A 22,146-nucleotide genomic window follows, 5' to 3' on the forward strand; every position below is an offset into this window, starting at 1 on the left:
CATTTTGTTACAGGAAAACTACAAGTCTCAGCCTGAATACCAAGAAAAGACATACCAAAAGAAAACCACATTGTTTGCTTGTGTGTGGAAAGAAAAAAGATGGGACTTGTGTGATTGTGCCAAAATGACCACTAGACACAACGCAGTATAGCCATCTGTGTGTACAATACGCAGGTTAACCACTAATTTTCTGAGCAGAGAAAATAGATAAAGGTGAACTAACATACATCAGCTCCTGTGCAACATTATATCAGGTAGGCAGAACAAAGATGCAAAGAACTGGGAATAGAAGTACCGCTCCTTTCAAAGTCTTTTGATGAAAATCTTGAAAAAGATCAAAACAGTACCTAAAGCGTTGATCCCGACATCTTACCAATGCTAATGTTTAACAACTGTGTTAATCATTTCTCCTTCTACTTTTTTGATTTCAAGGTTAGCAGTATTTTGTCTCTGTAATTTCATAAGCAAGGCATTTCTTCGCACTGTAGAGTCTAACTGTTAAAGCGAGCCAGGACCGACTCAGGAAGGACTGGTTCCTGTCTCCGTGCATAACTCAGGTCGCGGTCTGTGAGAGAACCTGAGGCTTGACAGTGGTCTGCTGGTCCTGAAGGTTGTAAAGCACGGCAGGAAAACCATCAGTATCTTGTTTGTCTGTCTCTGCAGTGACATAAATCCCCATCCTCAGGTGAAAATAACTCTCTTTTACTGCACGGTGTGGTACTGTATAAACCTCTCCCGCTTACAGGTAAACCTGTATCATCACAACTAGCTGCCCAGGTATAAATTATTTCTATAAATTATAGAAGAGAAATGTGTTAAGCAACCCTGTTATGTTGTATTTATTTAAGCCAAAGTTATGTCCATTTTGTCTTTAGCAGAAGTGATTCTTAAAGAAGCTAAACTTCATTAAAAGGCAAAACTTGTAACTAAATAAATTACATTGCCATATGATTACAAGCTTTGTAACACTGTTCAAAGAATACTCAATGATAATACACATTAAAATAAGCTTATTCTAAAGCAAGTAAATTCTTTGCCTTATTCTTCATGTCTATCCTCCTGTATATGTTACCATTCATAAGTGGTTTTAAATGTTCTACCCAGTCCTGCACATGTTGTCCTTTACAAGGGAAATCACATCTATTTTTATAATCTATTAACTTTTTCTCAATTTAATTAAAGAGCTATGGTAAAAAATACATACCTTTAGGAAAACATTCGCAACAGCGTACCTGTGGTTGAGATTTAAGAACTTTTAATAAAAAGACAGTTTCATGCCAGGGAATTGCTATATTCTCCATAGGGGGCTACGTAAGGGAACGAATTAACTTCATATTGGGAATTCACTGATTTTGAAGAGAAAAAATAAGTTGTTCTCTGTCTACACATATTTCAGTCTCTGTTCTATTACAAAAGACTACAAGCCTCAGTTTCTTCCATCAGATCCGTTTTTTAATTTAAAAAAAAAAAAAAAAAAAACCAAACCAAAACACCCTATGTTCTGTTGGCTTCTAAGCTGGCTTCTTCCCCACTGTTTTATCCTTATTTATCAGTTCACAGGGGGATATTTGCTGTGGAGAGTGTTGGCTATACAGACTCCTGTGAAGCTGGTCTAATTACCAGCCCATGAATCAGCTGTCAAGTGCTGCTTGTAAGGGGAAGGCCAGCACTGCCCTCCAGGAGATCAAGTGCATCCACTCGCCCCAACAATGGAGCATAATGGACATACTACACACACGCACCAGCGATAGCATTTATCACAGTGCCATGAACATACAAGACACTTCACAAAAACACACAGCAAAAAAGTCCTAATTCAAAAGCTTTACTACTCAAAAAGCACTAGAGGAAGAACATAGGTGGTAGGGGGAAAAACAAAAAAGGGGGGGGACTGCGTTGCATTAATAATGCAGCAAGATGTTGGAATGCAGTATTTAATACTGACTCATCACCAGGCGGGACATCGTAACTTTAGCAGACAATACAGAAGTCTCATGCCTGTGAAAAACAGTTGCCAGCCCATTTTTAAAGTTTACATCTGAGAATAGACACATTTCAAATGCTCAGAGCAAGGTACTATGGGCCAAATCGGCCATTATGTTGAACTGTAGAGTTCCAGATGTTGCTGTTTCTTTTTAAAAGGTGTCAAAAGAAGTCCTTACTTACAAGCAATATAGAGAAAGTTTTCCCTTAAAAATATTTAAGAATGTTACATCTTGTTGAGAAGTACAAAATGATCACATATGAGAATAGAAAAAAACAAAAAAAATCTATTATCAGCAAATTCATCTGGAAATTAATATAGCTTTCCTACATGCTACTCCGCTAATAGCATAATACACTGCATCTGTTTCTTTAAAGAGATCAGAATACATAAAAATTATCACCAAAGAAATAAGCTTCTAAAATAAAATAGGAAGCATATACCAAATTTTAAACCGTTCTGAGTTTAATCTAAAAGTGCAATACACCTAAATTTACACTACTAAGAGATAAATGTGGGAAAAGAGAGAGATAGGAACAAAGTTTTAATATAAAATGGGTGTCTACATAAAAGATACTTAAAGTTGGTTTTTTTTGGTTGTTTTGGGTTGGGTTTTTTTTTCAAACAAATGAAGAAAACATTAAAAACAGACTGATGGCTGCAGGGAGATCTACCACTCTATAAATATGCTTTGCACATTCATTTAAAGACCCAAACTAGTATAAAGATTAATTAATTGTTCCTAACATTTTACTTAAAACTGAAAGATCAAAACAGGTATAATTATGTTTAAGACATGTTTCTGTAGACAAAGAGCATTAATCCTCTCATCAAAAAATATAAAGTGTATCAAGTGTTTATAGGTGATACAATACAGTTATCTGAACTGAGTACCCATTACTCTGAAGTTCACGTTCAAGCATTTTCAGGCTATTTACTCATGTAACTTTATGATGTTTTTCTTGTACAACGAATAAAAATACAGATACACGGATTCCTGCCATCCCTTCCTGTATGGACTCATATTTAACCATGGGTGAAGACAAGCTATTTCCACTATAGGGTTTGAACATCATCAAAGACTAAACTTGTGAGTAGCTGGACACTGACAGAAACAGACTCCTCCGCTGCAGCCTCCACAACAAAAATCCGCCTAGTTCCTAAAGTTTAGCACAGCTCTGTCAGCAGAAAAGATGCAGCAAAATGCCCATTATGCAGGAAAAGATCCAGTCACTGAGAGAGCTCTACACTAAATAAATGAAGATCAAAACATTAATTTCGATGTAGTAAAAAGCCAACCTGCTAATGGGCAATACAGGTAAATTCACCAGTTATACACATTATCATCATCTGCAACTTTGGGCGAACATTCAGATGCCATTGCTGATACAATGGGGTTACTCTCAATCACACAGCACAGTTCATACAACAGGCAAAACCCCTGACTGAACATAGAATGAAAAGTTGTTTCCACTCTTGGGGCTGTATGAGGGAAGAATCTGAAAATACAGATTTTCTTGAGAATCCTGGAACAGATGTTTTGAACCAATGGAGGTCACGGATTTTTTCAGTTCTGAGTACATTCGACAACAATTATGTTCACTTTTGTGCAATTAAATCAATAGCTCCTTTGCTTCCTATCTGTAGTCAAGGTGTCAGACTGTGTCATACATCAACAAGAAAAGGAAAATTTAAGACTAGGTTTTATCCACATATTGGTATTACCGTAACAGATACTACAAGAACAGAAGCATCAGTTCAAAGCGAAAAGTAAAAGGGAAGGGGAATCCTTAAAAATATCAAAATGCTTAGCAACCTCCAAATTACTCTTCAGCTTTGGCAGCAGATGGCTCTTCCCACGTTCTGCATTACCAGCAGTACGTAACATGTTTGTGTTACTGTTTTCTGCCCATAACAATGTTACTCATCCTCACCATCAGAAGAGACTTGCTAGATTTGTTGGGTTTTTGTTTTAAATTTCGAAATACATGAAGCTAAAGAAAGCCATACAACAGCCTGCAACCTACCTTTATGTACCACAGCATGTTGTATCACACTGCTTCATCCCACGGCATGTGGCATGCCTGTCGCTGAAGTGTAAAATATAGCACAAGCTGGCTTTTCAGCTGTGGCATGCTTTTGCAGAGAGACTAGAGTGTGACACACTTTCCACTTCACTGAGACATACCACATGTTACAAAACATAGCTGTCCCATCATATTTCCAGTTAGTTAATATAGGAAGATTAGCGGCATCTCAAGAGATTTGTTTATCTACAAGGCTTACTTGACCATACTATCACTGAGGAAAAGTACATCTGGAGCTCCACTTTCCAGATCAGAAGCATTTTTTCTGGTATATTCTGGACTAGATTTTATTCTTGTGCGTAACCAAACTGTCCTTTTGTATAAAAGTTACGAACCTGCACTGGTTGTCCTTAATCATTCTGTGAACATATGCTTAACTGGAAAAATTTCTGCAAATCTTGGAGAGCAGAAGCAAAGATTAACTTCTGAGTAGAATACAACTGCATTTGTCATACCTCTGTCAAAGGTTAACATTTCTATGATCAACTCATTAAGCTTACAATCTGGTAATGTGTTTCCTCAAAAAATACAGAATGAAATAAATTTAAGAGTTGTCTTGTCCTCCTTCTTTCTGTCACATAAAGCAGAATTCACCACTGAAATAAATGCATGTAATTTGTATTGTAACAAATGCTAGACTGATCTTCAAGATCACACAAGATGGACCAAAATAAAAAAATGTAGAAACTTTTTGCATATCAAAAGACAGTCACATGTCACAGCTTAATAGAAAAATATCAGGTTTTTGGGAGCGCAACACTGACAGCAAGTTGATGCTGCAATATCTCAGCTCCAGCCAAATTTCACCAAGCACGTGTAGAACCCAAACAGCGTTTTGTGGAGCCACTTACAGCCACAGCTAGCCCTAGACCAATATGTATAAACTCCAAATCAATACCAAACTTTTTTGGCTTTATTCTGAGGTGGTTTTTATTGACAGTACTTTCTGATCAATGGCATATCAGAAGATAGCATAATATAGATAGCAGTTGATTACTGCAGCATATGTACATTAACTGTATATATGAGGCATTATTTGTTACATTTAACAAGCTACCAAAAGCCAAAAGCAATCTGAGAGTCAACAGAACTCCTTCTGAAGTGCACTACAAAGCTGCTTCAAAAACACAGACCAAATCTTTGCTCAGCTACTGTGAGTGTCACGTTCCTCTGCAATCTGTGTATGTTAAAGGTCCCAGCTTCTGTGCCGAGGAATACTCAATAATCAATATTTAAAAGGTGTCTTTACCTGCAACTGTTAACTTGGCAAAACTATTATGAAGGACCAAATATTTTATCCTGTTGATTCTTGTAGGAAATTTCTTTAGATTTCAGATTTATTTTCTCTTTTCTGTGCCTTACCTTATGATTCATGGCTCTGACAGGCCTATTGGCATCTTCTTATCTCACATGTAATCACCACCACCAAAGGCCAAATTAAGCAAGCAGCTCCACGCCTGCCCGCCTGCCATCCCAACCCCCGTGCAAAACCACTTTTTGGATTCAACATTGAACACGAAACCTTGTACCAGCCTGTTTTATCTAAAATAGGTTTGCCATTGGTGTTATTAACAACATCAGCAGAAACTACTGGGATTGTGCAACACTTCATCACCTCTGTAGTAAGTAGCCTCTGCCTCAAATGGCATAACAGCAATCATTATAAGACATCTTTCAGTTGCTTATGTGTCTTCTACACCTTAGTTGTTTATATGCTAGTATATGGCTCAAATTACAATTTTTGAGAAGCTTGAAAACAATCTCACTTCCAAGAAAGAATTAGAAGGTTTTAGAGTGCATATGACTGAAGTTGAGCAGAGATAAGCTTAGATCTTATGGTTAAAGCACTTGAAAAGTGCCGTGAACAGCAAAGCCTCTATGAGGTTCTGGTCACATCAGGTAGGCCAAAATTTTCACAAGTGCCCATTAATTACACGTTCTTATGTCTTACTCAATTTACTTTATGACTTGACATAACAGACCATGTTTTACAGACTTGCAGAATTTTCACTGTAACTGAACTCATTGAAAGCTGGTTTGAACTTATGAAATAGTACCTGAAAATAGTTACTCTGAAGAAGGAGTCCTGTGAATAGCAAAATGAATAGCCTGCTTTTCTTTAAACTGGCCTTAAGGTTGAGATCCTATGTGAATCGCTTAACATCCAAAAGAGCATTAGCTTACATTATAGCCTTTCTCTCAGCGAAGCCACCGATATAGCCACTTCCTTTACTGCACCACTCTTCATAAAATTTGGAGGAATTTCATAGTTAAATGTGGCTGATATTTCCAGGAGGAATTACAATTGCTAAGGAAAGGCACACGGAAATACTGCCTTCTCACCACAGAGACAGTCACCTAATACAGCAGATGCTGAAATGGGAGATACAGGCCTGCAAATTGTGCAGGCAGAACTGGTTACAACTTTTAGTGCTATTAATATGGCATCTGTAAAATGAGATCATTATACTGTACAAATATTCTATTAATAATTTAAATCACAATTAATTTTAAAAACAAGTTTGTGAGCAACCATCCAAAAGTGTAATAATGGGTCTCCTCAGGTGATATTCTGAATATATTACCTAAACAGAATTTAAAGATGGGATTAAGCAAGATTTTTTTTAAGAGCATGCCTTACAGCTTTTGCACAAAGAAGGAGCCTTCGAAATCTCTATTTTGTGTTACTGAAGAAAAAATTACTGCGTTATACATTTTAAATTATTTGTAAACTTAAAACTTTAAAGCTACCAAAATATATTCATTCTACTTCAAAAAACAGGTCATAAGAAAAAGAGTAATTATATCAGGGGTTTTTTTAATGGATTCCACTTATTGTGTTTTAATTGTCTTTTTCCATACTTCAGAGATTTAAAAGAATCTAATCCATACATGAATGCTTGAGCTTAAACTCCTTTGACGCTTCCTCTGCACATTAAATATTATTGAAAGAAAGAAAAGAAAAAGGACAAGAAGGACTCCAGAGAGACCACTGCAAAAGAGAAAATGGCATTTAGTAACAAATGCAAAGCTCAAATACTGTCAAGTTGTAGTGAATTACTCAAGTGGCAGCAATTGTGTAACAATACAGAGGGCTCTAAGTTAATACAGTTTGCAATTAGCTGCTCCAACTACGAGGATGAAGTGACAGCTATTATTTAGGAAAAAACATATTAAATAGCATTTCTTAGAATTGATTGAGAACTCAGTATCTGACTGCATTAGTATCCACAGAAAAAGAGAACTTAAATCATCCTGAAATTTCTAACTATTTTGCAATGTACTTTAAATCCTTCTTACAGTATATAACACAGAAATAACCCTCAAACATATACGAAAAGAAAATATAATCCTCAGTTGTTCTCTGGGTCTATGTCACATTGATTTATAACAGTTATTTCTAAGACAGAAAAAAACACACAGATGCAAACAATTACTCTATTTTTGTAGGCAACAAGTGAGGTGGGTGGTAACTGAGAAATTTTGAAAAATCCTGTCACAATATTCCGTTTTTTCTTAAGTAACCCTCATCACACAACAAACGCTCGCCACATCAGAGACTTTCCAGGGCCTGAAGGGCCACTTTGATTCCAGACCGCTGCAGGCATTAGCGGGGACGTAATTAGGGTAAAAAGTTCAACCACAGTTCCATGTCTAGAGTGCTGCCAGAAATAAATTTCCTCTCATTCACTGGTTTCTACTGTACCCTCCCTGAGAAACATATTGAAAACACATTTATCTTTGTAGAGTTTGTTCCTCTTCTAATTAACTTTATAGCGTTTACAGTATTTAATAATTTAAAGTGGAATTTAAAGTGGCCCTGGAACCAGCAGCTTTGCCTGTAATGGTGCTGTGCATTATCTTTTCCCTGTAGTGCTTCTTTTGACAAGTTACTCAAGGAAGGTATGTGCTCCAGCTGGTTTTATCTGGCTGTGCATTTAGCAAACAGCTACTTCCTTCCCTCCATCTCCTCCCCGTACCATTTCACGCACGGGGGGTTGGAACAGCAGTAAAATGAAACTATGCCTCAGCTCGGAAATTTGCTCTCCCAAACCTCCACGCTATCCCCAGGATCGCTGAGAAAAGGTTTATCTTTTTACAGCTTAATAAATCAAAGCTTTAGAAGGTCAAAACTACCCATAGTTCTCACCAACTGGTCAAAGTTTGACCCTAAATACTCATTTTCTTCCTTCCAGTTTTGATCCAAGATTAACAGTTTATTATAGTTCAAAGGTTATTTCTTACTATAGTTCACTCAGACAAACATTTGGTATATCAGAAGAACACCAGAACTTTCCTACCCTCAGTATTTACAAATGAAACACTACCTTATTCCATTAAATCTGCATCTCCTAGCATTTTAATCTGTGAGAAAATTCACAGAATTACCAGTAGACATTACTTCAACATTGCAAAAATAGTTGAAGTACATTAATTATAGAAACAAGTTACAAGAAAAAATTCTGGGATCTGAAGAGCTCTTTTTAAGATGAAGACCGTTGCTATCTTTAGCCCATAACATAACAATCAAATCCAACATCACTAAAAGGAATTTAAACTGCTTTATTCAGGGGTGGTGTCTCAGAATCTTAAAAGCTACCACACAACCTGTTAAGACTAAACTGATTTTTCCTACAATAACCAGAGAGGACAATGTTTTTGTTTTTCATCCGCTAGAACGGAACGAAGTCTTTGCAAGGCAGTTGATAGGACAGCCCGCTGCAGTTAATGATGCTTTACAGTTTTCAACAGTACAAGAGCCTTTGGGACTCAATCCCTCAAAGATAACAGAAACGAGAGTGCTTTACCCAACTTAAAAGGTTCTGCCATACTTTTTACAACAAAACCAGTTAAATTACATTTGCTCTCTAGAAATTTAAACTTACACATCCTCGACAGTCTTCAAAAAATACGGCTGGAGAGAAAAAATATGACCAAATTTTGCATAGTCTTCAATAAAAGACCACAAATATTTAATGAACCTCAGGAAATCTATTTCATGGTGTCCAATACAATTGAAAATCATAACCATCTGTCCAACCCATTTTTATGTGTGATTTGAAAAAAACATGCTGTATTTTATCTTGAGTGGATACACCCTTTACACACTCAATTGCACGATTCGGTCTCTGGCTTGGCCAGGTGAGCCCACGGCATAACCACTGCATTTGCAACGGCATTCCAGTAAAAATATTCTGGGGAGAGTTAACTCTGAGCAGTGTGAGAACTGTGAACAAGAACTTCATTCATCATAGCTGATTGCCTTCTCTTGGGTGATCCTTCCAGAAAGCTTTGCTGTTTGTTTCTGACAAATCATTTCACAGCTAGCTAATTTTAAACATTAAAGCTGCAGACACTTAGAACTGGACACTGAATTTTAGCATTAACTAGTTACTTTGCCAGATAAGGAATGGAGTCATGTGATTTTAAAATATTCATGTGAGAAAATATTAACACTTTGTTTCTATTCTTACTCATGTAAAGCTGCTTTCTACCTAAACCTTAACACTTCCATAAACACATTCCCAAGTTAAACTTGTGCTAAGGTTAGTAGGTTTTAATCTATAGTAGCCACATTAATAAAGCATGCTTCCCGAAAATCTGCTGCCAATTGATTTGCCTTGTAAACTGATCAGCAGGGGAAAAAAATGCTGGCTAGCCCAAGTTATACATTTTGTTTGCTCCAACTACTCCTCCGTCTTTAACTTGCCCTTATTTCCTTTCTCCTCCCATGATTAAAAAATATTACCTCTTGCTTCTCATGCCCTTAAATGCCCTCCATCCCATTCTTCAAGTCATCCAAAATTTTCCATCACTTGACGTCATTAAATTAGTATGTCTTTCTAAAAATATATGCTAGAAACCTAACACATGCTGCGGGCTGGCTGCAGGTTACTGGCTGAGGTCCTTGACTCTCCATAATGTAGAAGGGTTGGAAAGTCTACTGGCCTCAATCTCTTACTTTTTAATCTTCTATAACTGATCTCTCAATTAGCTATACTTGTATAGTTACCTGATTACCATACATGCCTACAAAAGATTTTGGCCAAATTCCTATCTTTTATGCATTTATATTTGGCTATTTGGACAAAGGACGAGCACACCAAGGTGTGAAATACTTTTGGTAAGGATGACTTCGAGATCTGGGTTGCACTTCAAGATCTTCCAAGATTTTTTTCCCCATCTCCTGCTGAATGATTCATTAACAGAAGATGAAATATTGCTATCCAGACAACTATCCATGAAATATTGCTATCCAGAAGATGAAATATTGCTATCCAATGTCCCATTGTGGCTGTGGGACAAATCACTTAGTGGATTTCTAACTTCTTTGTTTTGCTCTGTTAAGAGGGATGGACAACAGAAGACAGAATAAAGCATTATAGCAAGCGAGTGAGACCACAGTTCATGGCTAACCAGCTTTAGCAGCAAAGCTAACGTAAGAAATTCCATCCCCTGGGCTTATTCCCACCTTCATGCTACGATTGACTACATTCTCAGTTGCACCTTGTAATTTTGCATGCAATTGTTCGTAAACCTGGTGACTGAAATAATCCGTATCATTAAAAAATAAAATTGCAGCGCTATTTTTTACTTGGATTATTTCTGTCATCTCCTTTCCTGTACGGTTCTACAACCAGCTGAAGTGACACAGCCCAGGGATGCAGAAAGCAGCAGCACAAGCAGACGAGGTGAGTAGGAATTTTAAGTTGTCTCTGCTGCTAGTCAGTGAATCACAGAACTATGGTCTAAAGCCCACCCTGCTGTAAGGCCACAGTTGTACTGATACAACCCTTTAGCTAGACTGGTATGCAGTTCATTACAAGAATTTTGTCCTCTATGTATGATAAACTGCTTAACTAATAAGGAAAACAAAAAGAAAAACAAAAGAAAAAAATCTTTAGAGTAGAATCAAAGTAGAATCAAACTCAGAATTAAGCACGATGGGGTAAACACTTGAGTCATCAGGAAACTTGGCAGTTGAGGAAAGGTAGGTACTAAAGTTTAAAGTATTTAAAACGTTCTGTACTCAGGAGAAATGTTTTCGTATCTAAAACACAGCAATTACTCATCTCCACCTTCTCTGTCCCCTTCCCCCTTTCTCTGCACCTACACAAACTTTTTTTTTTTCCTGGCATGGTCACTTCTATTTTGTTAGCTTTCTTGTTACCTATATCATCTATCGAAGGGCAGATTTGCAATCACTCTCAAAACCATGATTTTTTTCTTAGTAATCTAAAATAAAACAAAAATATAGTGGTCAGTTTCCCCTTAAACTTCTCCATTAGCTAAAATGAAGCATTTACTTAAAGGTATTGGTACGTTTCTATCGGAGCAGAACAAAAAGCATGCCTAGTGTATTTTGGACCTCTTTGGTGTTTTTGAAGGTGTTCTATAGATCCAGTATGGCCCAAACTATGGTTACAACCACCCAGATGGGGAAAACAGGAGTATATTTTCATTTAATGTAATTGGTCTTATCTAGTTATCTTTAAACCGAGTAGCTCTGAACAGCACACATTCACTGGTTCTGCCATGCAGATTTTTGGCCACTGCTACTATTTTTTTTTTTCCGGGGGAGGGGGGAGTGGGAATTCTCTGTTCAATTTACAGATTACTAATCTTGATGTTTCACCACCTAGAAAATTCATTAATATGTACCAAAACCCATCAATTCATTTTGTGTGTGTATAAAGATTTGTTTATCTTTTCACCAAGAACAAAGTAAGCAGGCCTCTACAAAACTCCACAGAAACAAAATTTATGCAGATGTTCTTTCCTTTTTGGTTTTCCTTTAATTTGCAAGTCTTGTAATCTAAGACTGAAGTTGACTGAACCAACATCTAAACCAGCATAGTGGTATCAGCCAAAAAACACAATCTGTTTCCCATTTATGTGTCAAGACTGCATCCTTTTTGGGGGCTGCACAAACTATTGTTTTGAAAAGATTATATAGTGAAACCATGTTAGACATTTCAGTCATTTTACTAGATGGAAAAATTGACTTTTAAAAAAACCCAAAAATGTGTGTACCAAAAGCTAGTCAGAAACTCGGATACAAGGCAAAAGTTTAGAAAACACAAATTTCACCTTCCCTGGTAAAATACTCGATGTGGGGAATACAAGGATCGGGATTGGTGGCAAATCTCTCTCTACAGAATTTTTACATAAAACAGGTGCCAGAAATTAATTTCAAAGTGCAAAGTTTAAAATTTCATACACACTAAAATAAATTTTTGAAAAGAAGGTTCTCAACCATGACTGTCACAAAGAGATTAAGATTTAAAATTAAGAAATATTAAACTGAACGTTAAGGCCTTAATGCTGATATTCAAACAAACGTAATTCTTACCAGCATATATTATATCAATGACTACTGTATTAAGTTACATTACAAAAGAAATGCAACCCACACGCCAAGTTACCCAGAAGTTGATTTCTAAGTTAATACGTTCTTAAATCTGTAGGAGACATACTAAAAGTTAACAAGATATATTTAGACCTGTCAAAAATCTGTAATTCAGTAAAATTTTAGGGCATCTCCAGGGTAAACTACTGGATTTCTAAGTTACCAAAGACAACTTTCACTGTGTAAAAGGCAATGAAAAAAATTCCAGGAATGAAACAGAAATCTAAACATGGATTTTGAGCAAACATTATTTTGCATAAAGTACTTTTATACTCATCTTTGTTTCATAATGAAGGAAAGAAGTCCTAGCATATTATCACAGACAAAATTATTCATTGAATTCTTTCTATTAAAGTACACGGTACATTAGAGGGATAGCAAAAAATACTGAAGTTATTTAATATAAGTGATATTTTGAAGCTATTAATTCATGACTACTTGAAAATTCTTTGGATTCCAGATTGAAAAATGTTCTACATTAAAAATAATACCTTTTAATCATATTTCCCTCATTGTAGTGTATTTACTTTACAGCTAAAGGAAAAGAGAAGAATTTCCTGATGGTAACCACTAATGCAGACTAGTGGTCAGAACCAGGAAATCCCAGCTCCTAACTTGAACGTGTCAGTATCTCAGTGATATCGTCCTAAAAAATAAAATACTATTAAATGACAGTGCAGTGGATCTAGATAAAAACTGTATTCTATCAGATTTGTATTACTTTAATGGTTTAGCATCTTTAACACTTACAACCTGCTCATGTAATTTTCATAGCTGCTGAATTCAAAATTTTCAAGAGACTTTTATGCATTTGAATATAGGTACATGAGTCCCTAAAATCACAAAACATATCAACACGTTTGTAAGCACGATCACTCATCTATCATGCAAAACTGTGTATGCACAGTAATAATAATTCTTTAACACATATGTTTTCTTATGGTCAAGAATAGCATGTGATAATTGACAGCAACTATTAAAACTGCAGTGAAGAGTTAATAGCCTACTGAAGTTTTATCATGTCAGGTGTAAAATGCATTTATTCTTTGCCTTCCATCCAGAAAATTAGCAACTTCAAAGCACTTTCTAGAAGAGCTACTGATAATGGATTCTATATAGATGACTGCCAGGGAAAAGAATTTATTTACATTAGAGTATTGCCTCCAGGTGCAGCAGGGTCCACAAATACTCTTCAACAATAAGCCATGGTGCCAGCCACCAAATCTTCCAGTATGTTAACCATGTCCCTTATTTATTACTAACAGATAACAACAAAAACTTACTTGGAAATGTCAAAATTACCAGGGATGTTCCAGTAAAAGAGCAACAGTTTGAGCAGAGCAACCAGAGTGCAGAAATTTTGAAGAACAGCTAGGGAAAATCCAAATGATGAAGTAGTCATCAAACTTTTTTTTTCCCCAGAATCATTCTTTTTGGTAAATGATTCTGATGGATTTTAGACAATAACCTGGGTAAAATTTGAACAGGAGAAAGCCAGGAGTGTTGAAAGTAGTAGAAGCACTTCAGGAGGTCACACGTTTCTCCTCTAAAAAAGTGACAACCTGGTGTCCTAGTGAGAACGGGATTAAGGGCAGGGGGGCTGCGCTGGTGGAATTGTTTTCTTTTGAGACTACATCTTGCAAAGATTATGACCACAGGGCCAATGTCCTTACCGTGTCCAGTCTCATTCAGTTTATATTAAAGAAAGACAACGTAGTTTAATGTGTCAGCATAACGGATTGTGTGTTGGAAGACTTGGATTTCACTTCTGGATCTGCTTCGGACTAGTTGCCTTTCAGAAAATCATTCATTCAGTCTTTTAGACACTCCGTTTACCTTTCTGTTCAATGGGAAATATTTTAGTGTCAGTGCTACATCACTTCACTGATTATTTTACCTGCCATTTCAGTAGACAGAATAGGCCTCCTATTCCCTGCACGTTTTCATTAGTGTGCTGACAGCTGCAGTATTTCATGCCATAGCCAGCATAATCTCCAGAGTAGGTGAGGAGATGACCATAGTGAAAATCAAGTGCTTTGGAATAAATGCACTAGAATAAACGCAGTATTTTCTTCAGATACATGATTAAACACGGTGTTTTATCTACCCACAGCCATTAAGATATACAGCAAATGAAGTTAAGCACAAAAACCTCAAGAACAGAACTAAAATTGTGATTCAGGTTCAGAAACCATTCATAACACAGCTGTTCGAATGTTCTATACAAATTCTTCTTTATGCATAACAACCATAGAAATGTAATCAAATGATCTATGAAAGTAACAGAAGAAAAAACAAGTGCAACCCTTGAGCCAATTTAAAAGGAGTGTGACTCCAGTTGAGGGCAAACAATCAAAGAACTCTTAATCTGAAAGCTAATGACAAAATAGGTAATTTGCAAGGACTCTTTCAAAAATAACTGGTAATGAACAATAAATGTAGATAAGTGTTTCAGAATTTTCTGTTGAAGGTTTACCACCAGGAGCAAACTGGTTCTTTATTAAATGGGTAAACAAGAGCGTGCAGAATAGACTCTTCCTTTTAATGATGTGCAAGTCGACTGGTCACAGTGGAAAGCCCGGTTTAAAAATCTTCTATTTGCAGATATTTAACTACTGATAAGTAGTAACACAAACCTATTCATTCATTATGAAAACATACAAGCTTTTTTTTTTGTGGAAAAGCAGAAACTACCAATAATCTTTGAAGTATTTTCCATTCACTGAAGAATACAATAACACAGAGAAAATAACAATCCTTACAGGTCGTTCAGTTCTCAGATATCTCAGCTTCTAAAGCAAAGGTATGAAGGAAAAGTTTTTTCCATCCAACATATCCTTTACGTATATAAATAGACTGTTTGGATTAAGACAGAAAGTCCTACAAAAGCAGTATTTGCATCACCAGTTACACGCACTCTTATTTAGAAAAAGTTATTCATGAGATTACATACACTTATGGGAGGGGGAAGGAGAAAAGGCACTATAAACAGTTTTGCAAGTTGTAAACACATAAATAGACATTTCACTTCTCTACCCTACATTTTTTTTAAACGTTTAAGACAGGTAACATTAATATTCTAGTTTAACACAGTAATAATACAGAGACATTTACAGATATTTGATAGTCTTCCTCCACACCCAGAGTGATTAAATTTTTAGTTGAAAAGGGTGTGGCACAGAGTTAGTCTTACTACTGTAAGAAGATTTACTTCAACTGTTTAGCCTTTGAATCGCTGTGTAGAGGATTACTCTTGAAAAGCAAATATTTTCCTCTGGGTATAGCTATAAACCCTTCACATCGTGTGAATCACCGTATCAAACAGACATAAAATATCTTAAGGCCCTCTTTTATTAGAGGAGTGATAAAACAATGCTGTCCAGAGCACACAGGACAAGACTGTTAACTTATTTTTCTAACTCAAAGAAGTAGATTTAACATGTATTTTGCTAATAAACAGTGAGTAGCTGTAACACTCAAATTGCTTGGTGATTATAATTAATTTGGTATATGACTGCTGCTTGAAAGCATCTTTCAATTACATGTTAAGACATAGATATTACTTCAGACACTTCTCAATTACAATTCTGATGAGGATTAATACCAAAAAGGGCTAATCATAAAATTGTGATTACAATGAGAACAAACTAAACTCAAAATACCTCTTCATCTATTTTATATCAAGAGTCTCTTTTTTTATTCCTCCTAAAAAGCTTAAGTCACAGGCAAATGTGTGTTGACACACTGAAAAAAAAACTTTTAAAACACTTCACAGTGTTATCCCATTGGCAAAAAAGGAATAGAGCTTTGAAGATGTAATCTACTGGGGTTTTTTTAGATTATATCACAATCTATATATAAAACTTTGTTCATGAAAAATATTCTTACCCAGAAGATCCAATGCTTTTGCACACACCAAGAAGAGGCCGCTTCTCAGAAAAATTATCACATTTCTGAGCACCTAAGAAAGCAAAAGCAAAAAAGAAAAAGCAAATCACTATGTACTGTTTGTGTTACCTTCCCAAGTACAGGTGTGCATGTTGTGGGAGCCCAATCTTATTGGAAGGATATTGAATATATAATACAAAACTCACAGCCTGTACAAGATTAGTGATAGAAATACAAATAACAGGCAGAGCCACGAACACTGGAAGAACTGTTCTGGAAAGAGACAGCAATGAGTAACAAAACAAGTAGCAAAATCTGGGCAGGATTTTGGAGTTATTTTCTATTCATTTCAGTTGGGATTCTGTAACTGTAACAAGTAACACTTGCTCACTTTTCATTGTTTTATAAAAGCTGTCTGCAATAAGGCTGTCACCAACTCCACATGGACTTCACACATTGGCTTCCAATTTATTCTGCTGAGGTGTAAGTGGAGTATCAGAGTGTTGCCCGTAGGAGCGCAGTGTAAGAGCAGCCGCTCTCTTTAGCACGTGAGAAGCTGGGCTGCCAGTGTTTCCCCAAAGCACGGCCATGCTTACAGCCCGTGCCCCGTGCCTAAGAAAATACAAGATTAAATTCAAACCAGTCTTCAGTAAGTTCCACCATCAAGCGATTTAAGCCTTTAAGAAAGCAACCTCCAGCGAGACTCGGGCTATGCCTGCCGTTCGCTCAAAGTGAAAACACAACTCTAACACCATATCCAATCTACTCTTAAGGTTAGCTTCACCACGTAACACCAGCACAGCCCCAGCAGCAGCTTGGCACGGGCTCGTCCTCTGCTCCAATTCAGCCTCTGAGACAGTTCTGCCTGCCCTGGGATCCGTGCGTGCCGCCACTGCTGGCACCAGAGCCGGGCAATTAAAACCAGCCGTTCGTCTTCCCAAACCACACTCACACCTTCACTCCAGAACCATCAAACTGTTAAATACGCCCACACTTCTTAAAATGGGATTTTAAAAGTTTTGAAAACTTTGCCTTATTGCTACGTAAACAGAAATAAAACCGAAATTGAGTCAAAAATATCTCTCTTCTACTTGTGAACAATGTTTTACTAAATTCCAGGGTATGTTTCTACCCAACTTAAATAACAGAATAACAACCAACAACCACCACACTACTAAATTTCCTCCGTTTTCTTTCAATCTTTGCCTTTTTAATTATCTATCTATAGGTATGCATGTATGTGGTGAATAATGGAATTTTATTTTTTTCTCTCCATTATACACCAAACGCTTTGATCTATAAAGAATATTAGTGATATAGTCTGTTCAAAATTCACAAATACTGGTGTACTGCACTAAATCAATTATTCAGAAAGGCACAACAATTAACAATATGCATTTTCACATAACAGACCCTGTTAATTATTAATAACTCAGGTACATGCAATTAATTTGTAACAAAAACTGTTCAGTACTCTCGTCTGTACAAGGATAAGTCTTCCCTCCTACACATTTGGGTATTTATAAAGTCAAATGGGTCACATCAATAATTTCACCATCAACAATAGCTTTACAAGTAACCTAAAACAGCCAAATGTATTTTCCTTTTATTCCTATTATTTCAAGGTCTTTCATGAGTCATACCTGTACTGGACGTACTGACCTGTAAATTGATAAATGAAACATATAGTCTTCTTAATAATATGGCAACCAATTTGTTTTCTTCAGCACAAATAACAGATGAACTCCATTTGTTTCTGTTCACTTAGCTAGTCTCTCAGCATGAAGGATGAAATGCTGACTAGCAGGAGTTCTGACATTGATTTAAGTGGAGCCAGGATTTTACCTTAAGTATTTAACTATACTTTTTTTATTCTTTAGCTAAGATATATTCGAGACATGAATTCATATGTTTCTCTACTGTCTACTTCTAAGTTTAACAACAAGGAAGGGGGAGCAACAGGAAGAAAAACGGTGGGGAGTACAGAGAAACAACTGCACAAAAATCAAAAGGAATACCAGTTTTTAATACCCACAGTACAATTTGCAAAATTTGTACAATAGGTGCTTAAATTTCTCATTTCAGTCTGTAATGACTAAGGCCCTCATCTAAAAAAAAAATCCATTTTCTACTTCAAATATATACTTTCAGAATGTAAATATTAATACTGTAGAAAAGGATCATTATTTTGAGGACTCTGCAGAGCATTAAATCAGGTTAATAGCGGTCCCATTCATGAGATTGCAAAAAGCGACATGTGTTGTTCTCTGCAATGCTTAATGGAAGCAGCAACCGCTTCTAGTTCTGTGGTGGGATTTAATCTTCCAAGTTATGGTGGATTAATTTTTATTTGTAGAATTGTGTTTATTTGCATGTGCGATACTGACGTTGTACACACCTGCTCCACACAGTGTTTAACAAAATGCAGTTGGATGATTGAAATGAAAAACAGCTAGCTAAATCCCTCAAATACAAAAAGTATTGAAATCCTGTTGCAAAGTCTTTTTCTTAAACTCCTTTTATTCTAAATCCTTTTAATTCTGTCATATAACACTACAGCATTTATAAAAAGCTGAAAATCCCGACAAATCACACAATTAAAGTAATGAAAACTGCCCTTCCTGCCAACAAGGCACCACCTTATCTACAGCTCCATTTAGCCAAATGATTTATGTTTTTTTAAAAAAAATCTAACTTCAGTCAGTATACTTAAAACTGAAAAAACAATATCTGTGGCTAAATAAAATTTCATACAAATCAAAATTTAGAACTTTATGAAGTCAAAAGGTTATCCACACATAAGCTCAAAGCAGCTTATGCAGAGTACTTCTGATGAAACTGTGAATAGATCTCTCTGGGCCTACTCAGGCCTCTCAATAACACCAATAATAATACTAACAACAGCAGCAGCAGCACACCTTTCTGAAGAATAAAAATGAAGCCCCAGTGATTTTCACAGGAACTCAAAAGCTATTCAAAACTCTGAAAAGTACCCTCATTTCCCTTGAATAAGAATGTCAAATTCTGACCTGTTTAGCAATAGCATGATGGAGTATATTTTTCTGGTATGTAATTCCACTGATCAAGTTCCATCACAGCCATTTAATAATGCAGGGCATCTCCTGTTCAACTAAACCCCTCTTATTTCTATCTGTTGCTTGGAAATTGAGTTGCATTTGTTGTCCTGCCCCACGCCAGTGTAGCAGCCCACCAGTATCTGGAAATGCATTAGGCCACATGGTTGGCATCCACTGTGTACAGTTTTCACTCCCTATTTTGCTTCTTCTTTTCAGGTGGAAGAAGGAAATAATAATTTCTTAACATTTCTTAATCACTACCATTTTGTGTCTGCTTTGTTACTGAACACAAATGCAAAAAACTGTATGTGCTCCTTGAAACAGAAGTGGAGAGGCTCGAGTCAGTCCTAAAAATAGCGTGTGAATTCTTTCCTCAGCTTCAGGGTAGCATCTATAAATGCTCCATTTCCTGCACAGATAAGCTCTAACTGCATTACTCAACATCATGTCTGATTAATGGCACTGCAAGCGCTGTCCTCATCACAGAACTTCAGGTGTTCCTTTAGGATTAATGTTCTAGATCTCAAGCAGCATATTATTCCATCTCCCTTAACTCCCAGCAGCACCCAGACCTTTCAGGTTCCCAAGTCCCTCTCCAGCACCTGCATCACCAAACCTGTTTCTCACATCCCCCACAAGTTAGCACCCTAGAACCCCCTTCAACTCCAGCTGATTTCTGTAATCTCCTGCCTCCTCAGGCCATTCCACCTCCCATTTCTGACATAAGACCGCAATGTTACAAGAAGCAACAGTGGCTGAAGAACATTATCTTGGCAGTGCTGTCAGAGACAAGAGCTACGCATGTTTACGGAAAGTTGTTTTTTCCTCTGCACAGCACCGTAGTTTTATTCTCTGACAACTATGTAGCTTCTATACAAAAAAAAAAAAGATGACCTTGAAACATATGCTGAAGATCAATGTTTCTAGAGTCACACATTAATTAAGACAGACACATTTTATTTTGACTGAATCTTGTTCAAAAAGACTTAAAAGACATCTCAGTCTAATATGGTAAAAGTTTAAGGTGTATTGGTCTAAAGCATTGAAATGATATGGCCAGAACTGAAACGGTGACATACAGGTCAGTCCACACAGCTTCAAAGAAATCAGTATTTTAAGTGTGCTCCAAAATTCTTCCCTATAATATCTCTAAAAGCCTTACTTGCTACGCTTGAGAATTCTGTTCTGTAATTTCTATAATCCATACACATTAACATTCATTATACCATAACAACCCACATAACAGTTACAAAACACCAAAACTGAAAGGCACACCTGCACGACCCACTCACACAATCCAAACCCAGCTCCCAACTGCTACTGCTTGTTCAGCTCGCAGGGCTAGTTCCTCCACTACACGTACTGTGCAATTATTTTGGCCTTCAGGGACTCAAAACCACTAAGCCACCCAAGTGGTTGAATATATACAAAACTCACATCTGCCTTCCTTTAGAAAGCAACCTAAATATTACAGTTCTTTTAAGTATACCTGCACATAAAGTTGAGTCAGCTTTTGAGGTTCAAATTTTATTTTACCAACATCAAAGGTGTAAGCAGTGGAGTACAGAGATAAATCTGCTGTAGAACTTAAACTTTCAACAGTTTTAGATTTTCGAATGCAAAACTACTCTGTATCCCAAATAATTTCAGTTTTTCATGTTAATTCTAGTTTTCAACCCTTCATCTCTAAGTTTCCTTTGGTTCATGGTTGTTTTAACCATAGCACCTCTGATTTCTTTTATTTCCTTTCTTTTTTGCTTTTTTTTCCTTATCAATTTGACTAAGCAGTCAAATTCACTGAGATGTAGGACTATTATATCATCTTTTTTGCAAGCAGCATAATCTAGAAAATGGCAATAAATTAATTCAGTTCATTGGAAGAATTTCTTTTCATAATGCTGAGACACGGAAATAGGTTTTAAAAACAATGACTGATCTAAACTTCAACACACAAGCCTGTCATCATATGCCTTTTAACGATAAATTCCTCATTTCTTGATTGACTCTTAAACTATGCAAGCCTACCTTAAGTGGGATAGCACAAGGCAGAAAGCAGGTATTTGGCCTGGGCTTTGTAAAATGACCTGAGGTAAGTAATAACAAATGGGAGACTGTAAGCACTAAGTCGCTTCGGAAAGCAGCAGTATTCTAATTCTGTAGAAAGAATAGCAAAGCTATCTGAAGAAAATGTATTATTTCCCTAGCACTGATTTCAGAAGTATGTATGCAACAGATCTCAAAATGAAGCCAAAACGCAACAAATTTTTAAAAACACTAGAAGAGTTCTGAACCTTTTTTATTAGCAACTTCATAGGTCAAAGAACACACAACTGCTACAGAAAACCTAAATAAGTAATATTATTAATGTTTCTATAGATATCATGGAAACGCTAAGCAAAAGAGAAAAATGTAGGAATATCCAAGACAGAATACTTAATAATATACAGGCCTCAAACTCAGTATCATTTCAATTCTACAAGTATGTATTCATGCAGTCAGTTACCTCAGAAAAATGAGTACGCATCATTTAGAGGGAGTGGGGAAAAATCAGAAAACATGTCGAACAAAGACTATGAGGGATTAGGTGAGCGTGGCTAAATAGAGCATTAGGTATTGTGTGAGAGGAAGCCCAACACAGACTAACTGGAGTAGTAGTGAGGACATCACAAATCTGGATGATATAAAATGGAGGAGGGAGTT

The 22,146-nt window shown here is 36.5% G+C and overlaps 1 protein-coding gene across 18 annotated transcripts in view; it reads right to left on the reverse strand.

The window, feature by feature from the left end:
- Positions 1–22,146, reverse strand: part of BCAS3 (BCAS3 microtubule associated cell migration factor) — a 372,074-nt gene that overhangs the window by 328,844 nt on the left and 21,084 nt on the right. For all 18 annotated transcript variants that reach the window (XM_074890735.1, XM_074890738.1, XM_074890740.1 and 15 more), the window contains exon 7: positions 16,370–16,442. In XM_074890735.1, the coding sequence (XP_074746836.1) occupies positions 16,370–16,442 (73 nt within the window). The remainder of the gene's footprint in view (positions 1–16,369; positions 16,443–22,146) is intronic.

The sequence above is a fragment of the Strix uralensis genome, chromosome 20 (assembly GCF_047716275.1).
Source record: "Strix uralensis isolate ZFMK-TIS-50842 chromosome 20, bStrUra1, whole genome shotgun sequence".
NCBI lineage: Eukaryota > Metazoa > Chordata > Aves > Strigiformes > Strigidae > Strix > Strix uralensis.